The sequence below is a fragment of the Gymnoscopelus braueri genome (genome assembly GCF_963280865.1).
Source record: "Gymnoscopelus braueri genome assembly, chromosome: 19".
Lineage (NCBI taxonomy): Eukaryota > Metazoa > Chordata > Actinopteri > Myctophiformes > Myctophidae > Gymnoscopelus > Gymnoscopelus braueri.
Genome location: NC_137621.1, coordinates 30,332,888 through 30,353,010, shown reverse-complemented (window position 1 = coordinate 30,353,010; position 20,123 = coordinate 30,332,888). Strand labels below are relative to the sequence as shown.

The window sequence follows — 20,123 nt, the reverse complement described above, 5'->3', positions numbered from 1 at the left end:
TCAAAAATATTTTATGCCTTTCGCCGTTAAATGTGTGTCTACTGTCTACCATCTGTCTGTCCCTCCCATCTGTCTGTGTGACTGACTGCAGTGCTCACGTTTCTCATTGTAATTTTATTACTAGTCCATACCCGCATTTCCACCCACTGTCCTTCCGGGCTATTGGACAGTGACTACTGATCGCATTGCCTCCAGGGAATGCGACCACGACTGCAGATCCCATAGCCTGTGGCGAAAATTCTACTAAACAGCTTAAATTTGGAAAAAGTGAAGAATGCGTTTGCCAATGGTCAATGCCCATGTGCAATTGCCGAACGATTGACCAACCGACTGGAAGGAGAAACATGGATGAGGCCGGACTGACAGTTTTGTTCATTTACTTGTAGGATTAAGAGTAGGATAGTAGAATTATTATAATGTTTTCCTGCATGATAATTGAATATATAACGTAGTGGAGCATAGAAGGAGAAATTGGAGAATTGGAATTATATGCAGTGAAAGTCGTGTAGGATTCAAACCCTCAACCTTCTGAGCTCATGGACCTAGTCCTACTTTTGAGCCCCGTTCTACTTCTACACCTCCTAACCCCCCCCTGGTTGGCCCGATGACTTTAACCTGTGCTTCCTTGCCAAGAATGAAATCTATATTCTGCTTTCCTCTCTCATTGTATGACTGTTTGTGTGTTTTCTTTGTGAGGAAAAGCAAACTTGTGGGGGCCTTTGTCATTCTTTTAGATGGGATTTCCTCTGGGTTGGCTGGTCGGTCGTCGGAGAGCTGCGCTCTTCACAGGATGGACATGCGAACACGTGCACACACACACACACACACACACACACACACACACACACACACACACACACACTCACATACTGTTTACAAAGGCATGCACATGTGCGAATCAAAGGAATACGGTAGATAGGATTTATACAAACACACACACACACACACACACACCATTACAGGCATTCGTGTGCAAGCATTACAGACACTCTTTTGCAAGCGCAATAACACACACACTCAAGCGAGCGCACGCACACATACACACTGCATTTCTCTCACACACTTTTTTATATAGAGACAAACACACACATACTGTACAGGGCCCCTCACGTGGCAGGAGCCTTCCGTGTGTGTGTGTGAGTTAATAGTTGTGTTAAGTCTATCTCCAGCTTGTTTGGGGCCCATCAGCCTGCAAGGCAAGCTATGTAACGTAGCTGTAATTCTGCCCCCACCCCCCGTCTCTTTTATCACATCAGTTCTGCTTGATTCTAGAACATCCATTTTCCTCCCCACAATGCACTTGGGCCCTTACCGCATCTGCATTGTTCATCCAAAGTTTGTATGGTGCTGTAATGTGTCAAAGTAGGTTGAGACAGTGAGCCCTATTATGTCCTGTTTGAGAAGTCTTTATAGAAGCTTCTACACAATGTACGATCACACTAATAAAACTAATCAAGTTAATTGATTATCTTACAATAAATGTGCAACATTTCATTGGTTAAGTATTTAAAAAAAAAACAGACACACACAACCACTTTCAACCTGGTGTATTTAAAAAAAAGATCTCCAAGCTCACAACGCATTGCATCGCAATGTGTTAAGAGTTTGTAGATCGCTGTTTTTGCTACTTTGTATGCCATTGTCATATGATTAAGTTTAAAATAAGGCACTCATTTATGAATAAAACATTAAGACTGAATTTTGGAATAAGGTTTCTGTCCGACAGTGACATACTGTACCCTGTCAGTACTGTGTCAGGGTAACCTATCTTGGCTAATTCATATTCAGTTGGAACAGCTTCTGCTTGGTTTGTGTTTCGCTCTTTTGCTTCAAGAGGTTGAACTAAAGTTTACGCTCCCGCTTGGAGGCATTTTGCCGACTCGTGGTTAAAAAGGAACACTCTGGCGACAAATGAAAGCACAGATTAAAACAATAGAGATCCTGTACATGGGTGAAAGAGAGACGGGTTTGGGGAGCGAGAGAATGATTGAAGTGAAGTTCCTGCTCTTTATGCATGGCCAGGAGGAACCCTCAGTCTTGTTTTGCCCCCACATGGAGCTATTTAAGAGGGTCAACTTTAACAAGGGCTGTATTGATTCTGTCTGTTTAAGGAGGAGATGTCTGTCTGCCATTTTTTTGTTTTAAATGGTAGGATGAGGACAAGACTGGGCGGCGCTAGTCTTTGTCTCCATGTTTGAGCTCCCATTCAGACAAGAGGTAGGGGGCCAAAATGTGGTAGTCTGGAGAACACTTGCTTGGACTTGTGTCCATTTATGGGGCCAGTGCCATTCGTTGAGCAACAGATGTTTCCCAAGGTTCCCCAGCAGGTGTGGAAGTGAGGATATATACAGTATGTGTGTTGTTTTGTAGTTGACTAAGACAGCCGGATATATAGAGTATGTGTTGTTTTGTAGTTGACTAAGACAGCCGTTACAACAGATGTTTTACTGTTAACATGCAAGCTTCTTCACTGAATTCAAAAATCAAAAGTAGCTGAAAACAGTCAGATTATTTATGTCTTTGCTTATTCCAATTGACTATGGACAACTATAAAAGAGAACTTTCGACAGAAAATCTGTAATGTGTAAAGGACCATACATTTTAAACAAGAACACCTAATCCCGAATTTGTGAATTAATATAGTTCATACTAAGTCACTGTAGTTAGATACTGTAGCAACACACTCACTCTGTGTGAACTGCATCGTCATCTTGGCTGGTGTAGTTAGGCCAAAGAAACCTCCAGGCGGCTGAATTCACACACACACACACACACACACACACACACACACACACACACACACACACACACACACACACACACACACACACACACACACACACACACACACACACACACACACACACACACACACACACACACACACACACACACACACACACACACATAGACGCAAAAGAAGAACCATTTTGTTACCACTCAGTCCCATTGGGGTTCTTTCACAATGTTGAGGTCTCTCAGAACACTGAGAGGGTTCTTTCATCTTCATCCAACCTAAACCCATTCCCAGGGTTTGTAAGTCCACAGTAACCCAGGCTTAGATCCAGGTTCTGATACCGCCTGATGGTTGGTAGTACACACACACACACGCACACGCACACACTTATACATGCACATACTGTGCTGACACATGCACATACAGTACCTATTACACACACACACACACACACACACACACACACACACACACACACACACACACACACACACACACACACACACACACACACACACACACACACAGTGTCTTCTGAGGACTTTCGACTGATTTCCATTGACTATATTCATTCTCTAGCTCCTAACCGTAACCCTCAAGACTACATCCTTAACCTTAACCCCTAACCTTAACATAAATTTAATTCTAACAAATCCTAATCCTAAAACGGCCTCTTGAAAATTGAGGAAAATGTCCTCACTTTACGTACTTCTCCTCATCTTGCATTCCATGTGAGGATGCATTTTGGTTCCCACCAAAGATGGAGTGTTAGGTTGAAAGTGTTCCTGTGTTTGGATTTGTGAGATGCTGGAAGCTTGGGGTGCATTCCTCTCCTCTCCTCTGTCTACATGCCCACCGGTCTCCTTGGTCCAGAGGCCAGAGGCCAGGGAGGGGACCCTTCACTGATCCCAGGGTGTGTTATGGTTCTGGAGGGGAATGTGCTGCGTCTGGGGTCTGGTTCGGATCAGGTTGCTGCTCCCAGGCCTGTGTTTGCTTGGGAGCGAGGCTGTGGGGGGGCGGCCCCCCATGGGCGGTGGAGAGGCCATGTCCTTAACGTTGGGTGGGAACTGGTTCTGTTTTTTTTTAATTGAATATCCAGGGTGAACAACCTTTAATCTTGCACCGACGAAAAAGTGTGTTGGTGCATATGCACACATTCACACACCTACACAGGGGTGTTAATTTAACTGTACATACTGAACATCCACATCTTGCTCACTGTTAAAACTGTACAGCAAGGTCCTCTTATTTGTTATCAGAGCAAGGCAAATGTGCCTTAATTTATCTGTCCATTTGTCCAACCTATAACTTATGATTGATTACAACACACACACACACACACGTACACGCACACACACTCTACCATACCTAGAGCTAAACGTTGCTTGCCAAGACATCATGTAATGTTCGTCATTAAAAACATACGTAGGTGGTTGTGATTGGGTTTGGCCCCCTGTGATGCCAACAGCCTTCCAGGCTCTGGCTTTCAGAGGCGGGCGACGACGGAAGGAAAACAAGGTTCCCGGTTAGATTGTTTTGTATGAGACCTCCTCTCACTCCCCAGTCTCACCACCGCACTGCCTACGGGGTTTATTTTCCCTGATGCAGTCACTTTGAAAGTTTCTCCACACACACTTTTTGTACTTGCACTCACTATGCACTCATGTACTATAACATACAAACTCACAAACATAACATACTCGCAAACCCATTTCTGAATACGCACACATATTGTACACTTGCTGCAACAACAAGTGTCATGCGACGCGTCGTTCAACAATTGTCGTTCCAAGGTTAAATTGGCCTTTAGTGTGCGGTGTCACACTATTTGTAGATAGGCTATTTTCGGTGCGTAACACAATGCTCAATCAAGTGTAAATTAGATGTTACGCGCACCACATACACATACTCGCCCCACTAGGTGTTTACCATGAGTATTAGCTGAACCTCCCTGCTCCTTAGCCAAACACCTCAGCCAGGAAGCTGAGGTCCCTCCCGACTCCCTCCCCAATGCTGGCCTGGTGCCTCTTTATTGTGATTGTGAAGCCTTGGTTCCAATCTGCACGCATGATCTAACACAATGTGAATCTAAGTGTAAACACCTTCTCAGCTCATAACAGCATGTGGTCTTTTCTCTCAACCTAAGCAGTTGGCACTCGTTTTTATGTGACATCACATGGCTTGTCTGTTTTATGTTCCAAAATACTGTAGGCCTATGTTCATTTTAAGAGATGCTTAATTTTATTCATCTTTCAAAAAATACAATGATTTATCTACATTTTAATTTGTGAAAGTGCATGCCATTCATTGCACTCTGTAGATGTCTTATGAAACTCACATTATCTTCTTTTATCAGCATTTCACCTTACTGTACCTAAAGCAATATTTCATCCCCCAAATTATAATCTTTTCTATCAGTTACTCACCTCGTGAAGCGTTGAATTCATGGAGAATTTTAGTATCTGTCAGTCCTTGTCCCATATATGGAGATCCCTGATGTCATCAGTATATGCCCATATATTGGAATGCCAATATATGGGCATATTGGTTGGATCGGCGGTTCTGGACAACTGGATATCCAAACTACTCGACAGCGGGCACCGCACTCCTTTCGAGTCCTTGCCGCTGCTCGCGCAGAGTCTGTCAGTCCATGTCCATTTTATACCCATATATGGAGATCGCTGATGTCATCAGTATATGCCCATATATGGGCATGCCCCCTTTTGTGCCCATTTATGGAGCTGACTGATTTGGCCCGCCCGCTCTCCCATTAGCCAATTTTAATATAGGATATTATGGGACTCAGGTGTTAAAAGAATTGGTTCCTGTACTTGTGACCTGTAACTATTTGTATTGGTCATCCTGGGTGTGTATGCATGATTACGTATATGTGTGTATTCAGGGCTCCTGGTGTAAATTAATTATTTATGTGTGTCTTGTTTGTCTTAGGTGTTCCAGGACCTGGGTGTGTCTGTGTTGGCAGGAGCTTCGGAGGGGTACAATGTGTGCCTATTTGCCTACGGCCAGACTGGATCTGGGAAGACTTATACCATGATGGGAACACCGGTGAGGAGGAGAATTAGGATTACCGCATGGAATTAGTAAAAAAGAGGATTCATGTGAGGACAGATAGTCAAGTGGTTAGAGTGCATACCAGATGGGCGCAAAATGCCTTGATCAGTGAGTCCCTGGTTCGATTCCCAGCTGGGTATCATTCCCCTGCCTACTCTGTCTGCATTTCCTGTCTCTCTCCACTTTCGCCATCAAATAATAGCTTAAAAATAAAGGAGCTGATTGGATAATGCTTCTGCCACATAATTGTTAACGTCCACGTTTTGATTCTTGACCAGCAATTTGGTGGCTCTGCGTGATCTCTGCCTACTAATAAGTCAATGCCAGGCTAAGTTGATCTTTCCAGGCACAACAGAGCTGATCACATTGTTTAGAAAATGACAAATCTCTCCCATCATGCATGCTAGTGCATGATAGTATCCTTTACATTTATGTTGTTATATTTACTGGAAGATTTTTTGTTTTATTTTGTTTCCATTTGCTTTTTTGTCTATGATTGCAGGACTCCATTGGCTTGACCCCCAGGATTTGCCAGGTAAGACGGTTATTGTTAAGCCATGAAGAATCCATACATTTTGAGATGTGTGGTCTCCATGTGATGGCGGTTTTATGCAACACTATACAAGCCATTAAGTACTGTATTAATATACTATAATCAATTAACCATCTTCCTTCCTGTCATGTTAGGGACTCTTCAGGTCTGACGACATCTCCCCAGATGGGCAGAACACAAGCAGAGTGGAGATCAGGTATGAACCAAATATCAGTTGTCTTATTATGAAAGTTTCCCTGATGATGAATGTGAGTGAGTGATTGATTGATTGATTGATTGATTGATTGATTGATTGAATACTTTATTGGCAGTTTGCAGAAAAAAGCACAGGAAAGTACAGTTCATTTAAATATAATTCTTGCCTTTTTCTAAGAATTAAGATGATTTGTCCCACCTTACCTCATTTAGACACACTTGCAGTCACATGCAAGATCAGCTAAGAGGATTTAAAACCTAAGAAAGCCTATGGCTTGTTTCCATTGGGGTCCTTTGTATTCAATTCATACTGTATATACATTTAATGAGGGTTTAGTGATGGTTAGAGTCAAATAACTTTCAGTCAGTTCAGCATGCAAATTCCTATCAGTTACAATAAAATTAATTTATTTAACATTACAAAGATTATACTAATTCCAGTGTTTTTTAAATTGATTGCCCTTTCCCTATTTATATACTGTAGATTGTCCATTACAACTAACATAATAGCTGACTCCATCAATGTTTACACTGACCCTCTCCTGACTTTATGTCTGGTTTGTTTCTAATCTCAATATATTATATAATATCTTACCTTCCTGTTCCTGCAGCTTCCTGGAGATCTATAATGAGCGAGTGAGAGACCTGCTGAGCGGTGGAGAGCAGAAGAAGAAAACTTCTCTGAGGGTCAGGGAGCATCCTGAGAAAGGACCCTACGTACAAGGTAAGACTGGGGGGCAACTGTCAGTCTAACCGGGCACAATATATGAAATTCTGTCCCCAGCCTAAAGCTTAAAAAGTTATATCCATCACTAACAAATTAGTGATGGATATAAAACTAAAGTCCTGCACAATACTCTTGCAAAGCATCAAATTGAACACGGTACTCACTTTTAGATCCTGCTGGATCTTTGTCAAAGTACTCAGTCACTAACAAAGATCAACAAACATTAGTACCTTAAAGGAGCACTTCAGCCAATTTCAACATGTCTTCATATCATTGAGTTCAAGTTCTTTAGCCATGGCCTTGTCTGAATATTTCATGGCTTACATTTTGGGACCTGGCAAAGTTGTTGAGAACCCTACAGTATGTCTCCTATGTATAACAACCCCCTGCTTTCACCACTTGAGCTTGATCCCTTTTAAGTGGTAGCTCAGATCAGGACAATGTGTGTTTTTAACGTCTTGTGGTCTAGTACTACCACAGCTCAGGCCAAAGTAGTAAATGGAGGTCCCAGACAGTGGCCAAAGACCATCGTTTCTACTCAAGCATAGTCAGCACTGGATTGATTGTGAAAGGAACTATTCCCGGGGTGTGGTTCCGGGAGGTGAAGGAGAGAATGGGACACACGAGGCTAAATGTTTTGTCCCTAAACACTCAATCTTTTCTGTGTAATACACACAGCCTCATAATTTGGTCCAATTATGGATTTGGACTGTTGGGACAGTCTAGAGTATTTTGCGTAATACTTGTGTGTTACTAGTTTGTAGGTCACTGTGGTGTGTGTGGTGGAACTGTGTTCACAGTTCAACTGTTGATTACATCCACAATTGGCTTTAGTGGCTGTACTCCAACACCTCCTTTTAGCTTTTCTTTCTCCCTGCTCTCTCTTCTCTGCCTCTCTCTTTCTCTTCATCTCTACTCTCTCTCTCTCTCTCTCTCTCTCTCTCTCTCTCTCTCTCTCTCTCTCTCTTCCCCCCCCCCCCCCCCTCTCTGTTTCTCTCACACTTTAGAGGCCAATTATACGTGTGTTGCATCCGCATAGCCATGTTATCGCGTCATACTGTATGACGGAAAGTTTGTCACCAGCTCATGTCCACGTGCATCTCAGATTTTGTGACCACACGTACTACATGTGCATACAACTACGGTGATTGCGCATGTGCTAGAACAGAAACATGGACGCTGTGTTTGAGGAGAGGTTGTGTGAGGAGATCTGTCGCTACCCACATCTTTATAAATCGCCATTGGAAGCCTATAAAGACCTCCCAATGTGCTCAAATTCTTGGAAAGAAATTACTGTTACTGTAGGAAGTTCTCTTGATCCCCCCTTGCTTTCCCCTCCAGTCTGACCGCAACCTTTCTCTGTTTTAAACCGTTACGCCACTTTGTTTCTCTCTGAAGTTCTCCTCCTCCCCCCTCCCCTCTCTGTATGTCTTTAAAGTCCAACATCCACTCATTGTCTGCACTAGGAGAAATCCCAGCAGGCCCGGGGGAAGTGAGGTCACTTCCTTGTGGCTCCAAGGAGCACACTCCACTCCACACACGCGCGCGCGCACACGCGCGCACACGCACACGCGCACACACACACACACACACACACACACACACACACACACACACAGAGAGCACATTGTCATGTTAATGCTCTCTTCCTCCATTCCCCCAGTCCTTGTCTGTCCACACATCACAGTCATCCAATCTCTCACTTCTGCAGAAATATTTAACTGACATGCTTCACATTGGCCAAGCTAATGATAAATAAAGGCTAATGTTACCAAATGTTATAACCAGAAGTTGACGGTTATTAGACTGTTTCAGTGTGTGCAATCACGCACATGTCTATGTGTGTGTGTGCAATCACGCACATGTCTATGTGTGTGTGCAATCACGCACATGTCTCTTAATTGTTATGATTCACCTCTGGAAGTGGTGCAGTCTGACGTAGTTAGTGTGGTTGCCCGAATGGGCAACCAGACTATAGTACTCTACCGACTTTATTCTAGATAAACTTTTTTTTGCTTTGCTACTCCTCCCACAGTTTATTTTTCCCAATTTCATGCCATATGTCAAAATGACCGGCTTCAGCGGGAATCCTGTGCTTGTACTTTGCTAAGAGATTGGCTACATAGTTTAATTGATATTGATTTATTAGCACATTCCCCATCCACTTTAATGGGAAAATGAAAAAACTCAAATTCAAGTATTTCTTTCTCGGAAACCGTAAGTGCTAGAGTTACAAAACTTTGAGGGGAGGTTCATAGTTTATTGCCAAATTATTTAAACAAATATTAAACCAATCGGCCTCATGGTGGCGCTATAACAGCCCACTTTACCTTTTGGCCTATAACTTTTGAACCGTAGGTCGTAAAATGAAAAACGACGCAACTCCCCATATAGGCCACGCCCATTTCCGTCTGGATAGATTTTCCACCATTTTGAATTTCAAAAATCGGTACACATGATCTGATCTATGGACCCATGCGATAAACATATCCAAGCGGAATTTTGATAGTCCATACCGTTTGGCCGTAATTGGATTCCAAAGTTAGCGGGAGGGGCCTGTTTTACAAAGAATGCCAAAAAACACGAACGAAACGTCTAGTCAATCCCAAATTTGAATCTCATGTCGAGGATGGTTTACTCAACAAATCCCCAAAAGCATTTCCACTTTGATCCATAGGGGGCGCCACAAATGCGCAAAATGTAACCGTTTGATGCAAAAACCTTATGTTGGGGGGATCAATCCTCTCAAAATGAAACGCAAGTGATCTCAGGAGTTACGTGACATTGTAATTGGCGCAGCCTCCGACGGTATTCCTCGAGTCCCGACAGCAGCGACCCGCGACTCGCGTCGGCGCAACCACACTCTGCAATTGCCCTGAATTGCGACGCGTCTAGTTTCCATTGCAAGGGAATCCAGAGGGAAGACACATTCATACCAAGTACTGATGAGACACATTTCCTTTGCCTAATAAAGCAGGTGGTTCTCTCAAACTTTTCATGTCAAGAACCCCCAAATTTATATATTTTGTCGCGGACCCCATCTGAAAAGGTTTTGTGCCAGGGATTCAAAAGTAGCAGATGTACAAGCTCACAGCGCGGCACAATGTGACGCGCTGTGAGCTTGTATATCTGCTGTTTTTGAATACCCAAAGTATAAAATATGTATAAAGTGGTTAAAATGATTGTGACGCTACGTATTAAGATTAATTTAGCTGGGGACCCCCCTTGTACCCTCCCAAGGACCCCTGGCTGTCCACGGACCCCACTTTGAGAACCAATAGCCTATAGAAATGTCTCTAATCACTACTCCTTTGTAATTGTGGATAATTCTCTACCTCCAACAAACTGATTAGTAAAATTCTCTGTTAATTTAACTCTGAGTGTACAAATGTAACCAAACGGATTGGGTATACTGGGCTCTGAGGATTTCAGTGTGTACTGCTTGGGTTTTGACTGTTTTCTTGCTTATCTCAGGGCCTGTCGGTGTCAAAGTGGGGCCCGTAATAACTCAGACTTATTTCAATTCAAAAATAATCATTTGAATAGGATCTAATGGCTAATTCTCTCATCAAAGCTTGGCCCTTGGTCACACAAATGTCTAGTTACTCATGGTCTGTCCATTAATCTGCCCTGTCAGACCTGTCACAGCATGTGGTGTCTGACAGCAAACAGGCCATGAGTCTGCTGGAGGAGGGCATCGCCAACCGCATCACTGCAGCGACCCACAACCATGACGCCAGCAGCAGATCCCATGCCATCTTCTCCATCCAGTACACACAGGTAAGGATGCAACAGTTGATAAAACAATAGATTTTTGGTTGTGTTAGAATACAGAATTAGCTGATTTTCACAGCGACATGAGATGCAATTTTTGCACGACAGCATTGCATAACAAAGTATAAAATAGGGCTTAAGTGGTTAATCAAATTAATCCATTTAGTTGAGTATAAAAAGTTAATTCGATTTTTCCCCCTTCAATGAATTGACAACAGTCAAAAAGGAAAAAGAAAATATCATAAAACACGCTTCAAAATGATTCGATTGATCGAAAAAGTAATCGCTTGAATAATCGCTAAGAAAATAATCGATGGCAGCCTTACTGTACATTATCACTGCTGATATCAGAGCTACTTGTGTCAAATCTGATAGTTCTATCTTACATTATAGCTTGCATCTAACATCTGTATTATGTTTTATAATCATGTACAAACCACACATTTAACTTTGTGAACCTCTATCACAGTGTTAGTTTGCATGGCTCAAGCTATCACAGCCTGACCTGTGTTAGTTTGCATGGCTCTATCTGATTACTTTTGCTTCCCTCTGCAGGCTATCCTAGAGAATAATCTTCCCTCAGAAATTGTCAGTAAAATCAACCTGGTTGACCTGGCTGGCAGGTGAGGTTTTTCTTCCTCTCTCATTCGTTTCAGTACTTTTTTGTTATGTACCCATTTGGTGTGGTTATTCTTTAATAATGTTATCCTCAATGAGAGTTAAAGGGCAATGTGTTATTACTCTGTGTTATTACTACTCTTAACTTGCAGTATACAGTAAGTCATTGAAAGAGTAGATGTCATTGCCAAAGCTGCCCCCTAGTGGTATGTTACTGCAATGCTGGGGTTTACTGCATTTTTGTTCATAAGACAACTTTTTCACAACATTATGGACATTGATTTTCTTTGTGTTGGCTGTAACAGTGAGAGGGCTGACCCCCACTACTGCAGAGACAGACTGACCGAGGGCTCCAACATCAACAAGTCTCTAGTCACTCTTGGCATTGTCATCTCTGCTCTTGGTAAATCGAAAATATTTTTTCTTATCTGAACTGTTGCAATTGATTGAATTTGCCGTCTTTATTATTATCGTCACCATCTGTTTATTACTCTGATTATTATCACTTTTCATTCTTATCTGAACTTTTGCAATTGATTGAATTTGAAGTCTTGGTTATTCATAACCATCTGTACACTGGTTATTTTGACATTCATTACATAAAGTGCGTACTTGTTGTAGCATGCTGTATTTGCTCCTTTACTGTGCTTTGCTGAACCGTCCCCTGTGTCCTTAACCTCTCCCATTGTTTCTGCTACTATACTGAAGCCTGAGTTATACTTGGCTGCACAGTGTCTTGCACGCACCTAAGTATAAATCAGGCACGACTCTACTTTACCTCCTCCATCTTTGACTCCCTCCATGTTTCACTCTATCTCTGCTGCTCCTTCCATACTGTTTGTTACTTACCCTTTCACTTCCTGTTTGATACTTATTCGCTCTTTTGCAGTGGTGGAAAGTAACTAAGTACGTTTACTTAAGTACTGTACTTAAGCACAATTTTGAGGTATTTGTACTTTACTTGAGTATTTACAGTACTTTTACTTCTACTCCACTACATCTCAGAGGCAAATATTGTACTTTTACTCCACTACAATTATTTGAAAACTTACTTACTAGTTACTTAAATTATTATATTATAAAACATACATTAACCACTTTAGCCCAATTGTATACCTAGGCTATTTGAAAATAGCCGATCTACAAGCTCACAACGCGTCGCATCGCGACGCGTTGTGAGCTTGTAGATCTGCTGTTTTCAAACATTTTAGTACTTTTACTTTTGGTACTTTAAGAACATTTTGATACCAATACTTTTGTACTTTTATTCAAGTACATTTAGAATTCCAGATTTTTCCCACCACTGCTCTTTTGTATCCATGCTTCTTGCCTCTTGTCTTCCATTTGTTCCTCTCCTTATCCTAACAACCCCCCCACACCACCACCACCACCACCACGCCCATCATCACCTCTCTCCTTGTCCATGCCTCCCTCAGCCCAGAACTCCCAGATGTCCAGCAGCTGTCAGAGCATCAACAGTGTAGCCAGCGAGGGCGATGGGACCGGGAGCACGGTGGGCAGCCACAGCAGCTCCTTCTCTGGAGGAGGTGCCGCCGGAGGAGGGAGGAGGCACTGCTTCATCCCCTACAGAGACTCGGTTCTGACCTGGCTCCTCAAGGACAGCCTGGGAGGCAACTCCAAGACCATCATGGTCGCAAGTGAGTTTCCGGGACGTGTTCCGTTGTTGGCGTTTAGAAGATGTTGGGCTAAAAACGTGTCAAGACCACCGGTGTGGTCCTTTTAACTTGTGTTGTGGAAGTGAGTCCTGGACGTGTCCATTATGGTGTGTACAAGAAAATGTTGGGCTAAATGTGACAAGACCACCGGTATGGTCCTTTAACCCTTAAAGGAGGAGTTCACCCAAAAAATGACTTATTTTTTATCAATTGCACACCCTATGAAGCTTTGAATCCATGGATTATTTTTTGTTTTTGTCGCATTCTTAAGCTAATAATTTGATTCCCGTCTCCTACCGTCTAATGTATCCGGTAGGAGACACAAAGTAGATTATTTGTGTCTCCTACCGGAAATACACACGGTCATCAAATTATTGTCTTAGGAATGCCACAAAAACTAGAATAAATCCGTGAAATCAAGGCTTCATGGGGTGTGTAATTGATACAAAATAAGTCATTTTTTGGGTGAACTCCTCCTTTAAGACCTGAGGCCGATTCCACACATTTCTTCTACTACATATCTTCGAAATCAATAGTTCTCACACTTTCAAGACTCAAAAATATTCAAAAAAAATATTCAATTTTTTTTTTTTTTTAATATTCAAGAAAAAGATTTAAAAAAAAATATTAAAAAAGAATATTAAAAAAAAATATTAAAAAAAAATATACAAAAAAAATATTCAAAAATTAGCAGATGTACAAGCTCGCAGCGCGTCACTTCGTGCCGCGCTGCGAGCTTGTACATCTGCTAATTTTTGAATAGCCAATGTATAAAATCTAAAATGACACGGAGGCTTTCCCGGCTCTAATGGGTTAACTCGTGTTGTTTACCCTGAAATGAAGGCTGGTAGCATTTAGGATCTTTCCAGGTGATTATGCTTCATGATTAACATGATTTGGTGTATCTTTTGCAGCTGTGTCCCCCTCTGGCAGCAGTTACAACGAGACCCTCAGCACCCTGCGCTATGCCGCGCACGCCAGGAACATTGTCAACAAACCTCGCGTTAATGAGGTCGGTTGCTATTGTCTTCTTCATCGTTTGTTCTCCAGCTGGCTTGTAGGGGGGGAGGAGGGTCACGTCACATCAGTCTTGTATTGTTCGTTATCTTTTACACGGCTTCTCTTGTCTGCGTTTAGTCGGCGGCGCGGCAGTGGCCTGATTAAATGTTTTTTTTTTGTTTTACTTCATTATCTGCACGATGAAATGAAATATGAAACGGTCTACTGACTATTCATAATGTCTCTACAGGATGCCAGTGTCAAGCTGATCAGGGAACTGAGAGAGGAGATCGACAGGCTGAAAAGCATGCTTCTGAGCTTTGAAATGGTACGGGTGGTCCTGAATAGTTAATCCATTAAGACCGGTAACGCATCTGTGTCATTATAAGATTTCTTTGGCTATTCAAAAAATAGCAGATCTACAAGCTCATAGCGCGGGCACCGAGTGCCGCGCTATGAGCTTGTAGATCTGCAATTTTTTGAAAAATCTTGAAAATTTGCAAATCTTTGAATATAATTTTTTTTTAAGCGAACATTTGTCAAATATTTTGTTCCAGGGACCCCCAGAAGCAAAGATTTGAGTTAAAAATGATATATACAAAGATTTGAAAAAAAATAGCAGATCTACAAGCTATGAGCTTGTATATGTGCTATTTTTTGAATAGCCAAAGGAGTCTAAAAATTACACAGATGCGTTCCCGGTCTTAATGGGTTAAACAGATTGGAACATTGCATTAATACCAACCAAGGTTAGAGGCTACATTCTCTCTGTTGTAACCTCTATTGGAAATGTTGCTGGTAGAGTAGGTAGTTAGACTATATTTAACTGAAGTATCATTTGTCTCTCATTGACAGCAGCGTAATCCCAGCCCCTCCCTGAGCGATGAGAGGGATGGAAATCTCTCTGACATTGTGTTCCAGAATGAACTGAAGGTAACACAGTGCGGAGATCTGATCTTATCTATTGACAACACCAGGCCGTACTGGATTGATCTCACCGGTACATTATTATGTAAATGAGTTATGTAAATTAGGGGGAAGGAGGGTGACATTGCCACTCATTCTGCACAATTATGCTCCTTCTAACCTCCTTACTGTATGGCATTCGCTCTTGTTGTCCTTTTTTAATATTAATGGGAGTAGTCACAGATACTGCCTGCATAGTTGCAGAAAGTTTGCATTCTGTTAATGTTTGTCCAGTCTCTTGTCATTACACTATTACAACACACACACACACACACACACACACACACACACACACACACACACACACACACACACACACACACACACACACACACACACACACACACACGTGTGTTATGTTCCATTAGCAGCCATAAAACTGAGCAGCCTTCAGTGTGTCTCTAAATTGTGTTTGTTTGATTGGATTGATTTATTAGCAGGTTTGTTAGCAGTGCAGGTTGTAAGGTGAAAGGTTATGCTAAAAGGATAAAGCAAAAAGCCCCCAAAAATATGAATTAGGTTGATGAGTCATAGACCGTAAGGGTTGTGATAGGAACACCAAAAACAGCCAAAACAGACAGTATTTTCTCTGTCAATATAGGTTGTATCTTAAATAATGTTGTTCGTTATGATCATCATAAACAATTAACTGAAATGCTCATCAACTGCATTCTACACAGTATAATAAAATGCTCCATGTTAATTCAACTCTGTAACGGGTCCATTTGGTTGCATTTCTACACTCAAATTAAAACTCTGATTTTTTTTCTGTCCCATCCTCAGGTGGAAGAGCTGACCAAGGACTGGTCAGAGAGCTGGAGAGACAAGAAGGCACTACTGGAGCAGTACAGTGTTGATATCAACAGAGACAGGGCAGGCTTCCTCATCAACTCATTGCAACCACACCTACTCACTCTGGACAGAGATGTCCTCAGCACCGGGGTCATCTTCTATCACCTTAGGGTATGCAGCTGGCAGTATTGATTTTAGTGTGCTACAGCTCATGTTATTAGCATAACCATTAGTATTAATATTAGTATTGGTGTTAGTCGAATTGAATGACTATTTCTTACTTTTAGTGTTTCTCTTTTCCCTCTGTTTGCTTTTCTGTCTTATTATCTTAGATGCACATCACTCACTTGTATACGCCCGCACACACTCGCATCACACGCGCACATACATTTGCGTACACATTTGCATGAACCAGATGACAACTATCTGGCTACTTTTCGGCTGTCTCGACTAAAACCCATCTTTTATCTTTTGTGTCTACTAGATTCTCCCTCCCTGCTTTTCCTTCTATCTATCTCTGTTCCGCTTGCCAAAAACTCTCGATACAAGGTGCGTTTCTATTCTCTCTCTCTCTCGCTCTCTCTCGTTTTTCTTTTTCACTCTGCCCTTCAACTGTCCTGTGGATTTCGCTGTGTGTCTTGTTCTGAAATGCGTAAAAGCCAAGATGGTTGGATCAGAGGCTCTTAGCTCAGAGGCTGGGAGGGGGCGGGTTAAGCCCTGCTGATTCTGACAATGACATGTATGCCCTTAGGCCTGACAAGGTCTTGACAATGCACTCCTTCCTGCATAAGAAGAGCTGAGGCCACCTGGGAACGCATGTGTTTCTGACATTAAGAAGATAAAATAAGCTTAGAAAGCCTTTTATCCCTGCTGGGTTGGACTTCACTGTAAATAAATGATCAGTTTCCTGACAGCTTCTGTAAGTGGTAGAGAAGTACGAAGGAAACGAGTTATTTGCAGAGAACACAACATGATGCTGTTTTCGTTTTCATCTGTTGTGGAATGTATGCTCGGGGCCTGCCTGGGTAATATATGTTTGATATTTGTTTTCGATCTTGTTTTGTGTGAATGAAATGCACAGCATGGTTTCCATGTTTAAATCTCTGTTCTCCGTTATAGGAAGGAGTAACCAGCATTGGACCTCAAGACCAATTAGAAGAACCGCAGATAGGTATAAATGATACATGCTCTCCCGACATTATAAAGCACTCTGAATAAATATTAAACCCACATTATTAGACAGTACTTCAACATAAACCAAATTTTTCTGACTGTGTGTCTGTGTTGTGTTTTTCCAGTCCTGCAGGGCAGTGCCAGCTGTGAGATTGAGAACCAGGGAGGGGTGGTGACCCTCAGGCCATTACCAGGGTGTGTCTGTCTGCTCAACGACAGAGAGGTCACTGAGCCATGCAGACTGGCACAAGGTGAAGTTTAATCCTCAAATCAAATTGCGTTATTATGAAATTAACATAAAGAAAGAAAACAACGCACACATGAATACGCACAAATAAACACAAAAAGCACAAATAGGAGACACACAAAATGTATAAACGGGTGCACATGCATTACAAACACACAGTGATGCATATTTATGCTCTCGCCCCTCTTTTCGACTTGGAATGCATCACACACTCTGACCTACATGCCGCTTTTCTCTACCAAAACACGGACAAGCTCACTACACAGCTGGTGGTGATTTCAATATTATTTCTTGCATACACACACACTGTGTCCCCCTCCGGCACCACCAACATGCTCACACTGGTAAACACGTAGACACAAACTTCACCAACTATACTGTATGTACTCAACACCCGGAGTAACGCATGCATACTGTACATGCTGTAAGCTCATATATATATATATATATAGGTTTAATTCATGAAAAACACAACTTGTTTTCTGCCACCAACACGCTAAGATCATCTCGTCTGCATTATGTTATGTTCAGAATCTATCTTCCTCTCACTCTCTGTCTGTCTCCAGGGACAGTGATCACCTTGGGAGGAGTCCACAGATTCCGCTTCAACCATCCTGCTGAGGCAGCCATCCTCATGGAACGCAGACGGGTGAGTGCAGCTCACATTTTAATGATGATGACGTTGGTGATGATAATTATCTAACAGAGTGAATAGTGATCATTATCCGATGTGATGGGAGGAGATTTTATGATGATGGTAATGGAGATGGTTCTTTTTTTTTACTCTATTCTCAAAATGATCATAAGGAAAAATTGAAAGTTGAAGATATAATGGGGGTGATAGGGAGAATTACTTACAGTATAGCCAATTATGTTAGCACATAAACGGAATGTTTAACTTGCTCACACAGACAATATTAAAAACATTTTGAAAATGTATGTCCCCCATTATGCAATAGGGGCAACATGCTTTGGAGGCTGTCAGGGTTAACGCTGTGAATAATAGAAGTGTCATGGTAATATTTGCATTGAATAAAGTGACACGAAAAAATGTAAAGGAAAAACTTGGGTTGTGATGATTATGTGGCTTATGGATGATATTTCTCATAGCAGTATTTGTACCGTTATATTTATTTTCCGTTCTCAGGCCAGTGAAGGTGTGCTGACCTGCATATACACTGACCTCAGCCCTCTCAGCCATGGTTCCAGGTTAGATACAAAATATATTAAACATTGTCAATGTTTTTCGTGGGTGTGTGTCCCCCTTTATAACCCTGTGTATGTGCCTGATTGAGCTTGTTCTGTCAACTCACATCATGTATATTTGATACAAAGTACAAGTGTGCCACTGGTGTAGATATAATAGAAATAGACTAATGCTTGTTTCCTTCCATTCGATGATAGTATGTGCTTATATGAGCAGTCACAGTTTGTTTACAGGACAGGCTGGGGTCGTTGCTTGGCTACAGCCCAGACACACTGCACTTAACCCAACAACAGTAGCTCCCACTCACACCCTTTGCCAAGAACTCACTCAGTGGTTTCAGTGGTTTGCTGCCCTGTAACTTTCAATTTTGAGCGTATAATTCTACTGGCGTGAGGTAAAATGACTGGTTGTACAGTAGGATATGTTTACTGTAGACCTTTGAGCAGTCGTGGAGGATGTGTTTTTCCTTATTCTTTTAGCTTACAGTATCCTCTGTGATTTGTTTTGTCTTGTCGTTTCTCACCCTAAACCTTTCATTTTTGTTTGTCTCCCAGCGGTGTAGGCAAGGATCTCCAGGGGAAGCCTGGTGCCCCTCTCTCCCCCAGCGAGGAGCCTCCTCCCAGGCAGCGCGTTGAGGAGCAGCAGCAGTACGTGGAGGGTCTGCGAAGGGAGATCCAGGCTGAACAGAGACAGGCTGAGAGGGAGCTGGAGAGAGAGCAGGCCCTCCTCCGACAGCAGCACACCGAGAGTAAGTTCACTTTCTAAAGACAAATAACAAGAATTATTGTTATAAAAAGATTATTGAATTGTACAGAAGCATTCAAAGAGGCATCTTTGAAAAAAAAATCATTACCTGAAGTTCATTATAAAGTATATTGATACAAAAGAATTACCATGCTAGCATGTTCAAACAATAATTTAAATTGCCTAATAATGAAAAAAAGTAGTTCTTCTTTCAGCTTGGTACCCAACTCTTCATTTGACATTTGACTGGCAGAGTAATTTATTGAATTGTAAATAAGTTGTGTGGGATAATTATCTGCTATGATTGATGTTTGATCTTTCTACAGTCCACCAGTGGATCTTGCAGGAGAAGCAGCACCTGGCAGCTGTAGAGCAGAGAGGGACCCAGGAGTTTGGAGTTCAGACCGACCTCATCCCCGCCCCTCTCCTAGAGAGACTGACAACCCAGGGGTCCGAGGACCAGGGTGGTCCCACTGCAGCCACTCCGTCCAAGGTGGCTAGAGCCAGGAAGAAGGTGGTACAGGAGGAGCTGCTGAGGCACCACGCTCTGCGCCGCGCCGAGAGCCGCGTCCGAAGGAAACGGTTGCACTACCAGCTGGAGAGGATCGCTCGCAAGCGCCATCTCTTGGAGGCCAAGAGGGAG

At 42.3% G+C, this 20,123-nt stretch overlaps 1 protein-coding gene across 1 annotated transcript in view; it reads left to right on the top strand.

The window, feature by feature from the left end:
* LOC308074756 (stAR-related lipid transfer protein 9-like) overlaps window positions 1–20,123 on the top strand; it is a gene marked incomplete at its 3' end in the record, with an annotated part of 34,771 nt that overhangs the window by 13,872 nt on the left and 776 nt on the right. Inside the window, exons 4-21 of the mRNA XM_080414257.1 lie at window positions 5,687–5,803; window positions 6,312–6,344; window positions 6,497–6,558; window positions 7,169–7,281; window positions 10,922–11,064; window positions 11,614–11,681; window positions 11,982–12,079; window positions 13,113–13,334; window positions 14,267–14,364; window positions 14,602–14,679; window positions 15,207–15,284; window positions 16,101–16,280; window positions 17,229–17,280; window positions 17,408–17,533; window positions 18,096–18,178; window positions 18,677–18,738; window positions 19,291–19,484; window positions 19,807–20,123. Of these exons, the coding sequence (XP_080270383.1) occupies window positions 5,687–5,803; window positions 6,312–6,344; window positions 6,497–6,558; window positions 7,169–7,281; window positions 10,922–11,064; window positions 11,614–11,681; window positions 11,982–12,079; window positions 13,113–13,334; window positions 14,267–14,364; window positions 14,602–14,679; window positions 15,207–15,284; window positions 16,101–16,280; window positions 17,229–17,280; window positions 17,408–17,533; window positions 18,096–18,178; window positions 18,677–18,738; window positions 19,291–19,484; window positions 19,807–20,123 (2,124 nt within the window). The remainder of the gene's footprint in view (window positions 1–5,686; window positions 5,804–6,311; window positions 6,345–6,496; window positions 6,559–7,168; window positions 7,282–10,921; window positions 11,065–11,613; window positions 11,682–11,981; window positions 12,080–13,112; window positions 13,335–14,266; window positions 14,365–14,601; window positions 14,680–15,206; window positions 15,285–16,100; window positions 16,281–17,228; window positions 17,281–17,407; window positions 17,534–18,095; window positions 18,179–18,676; window positions 18,739–19,290; window positions 19,485–19,806) is intronic.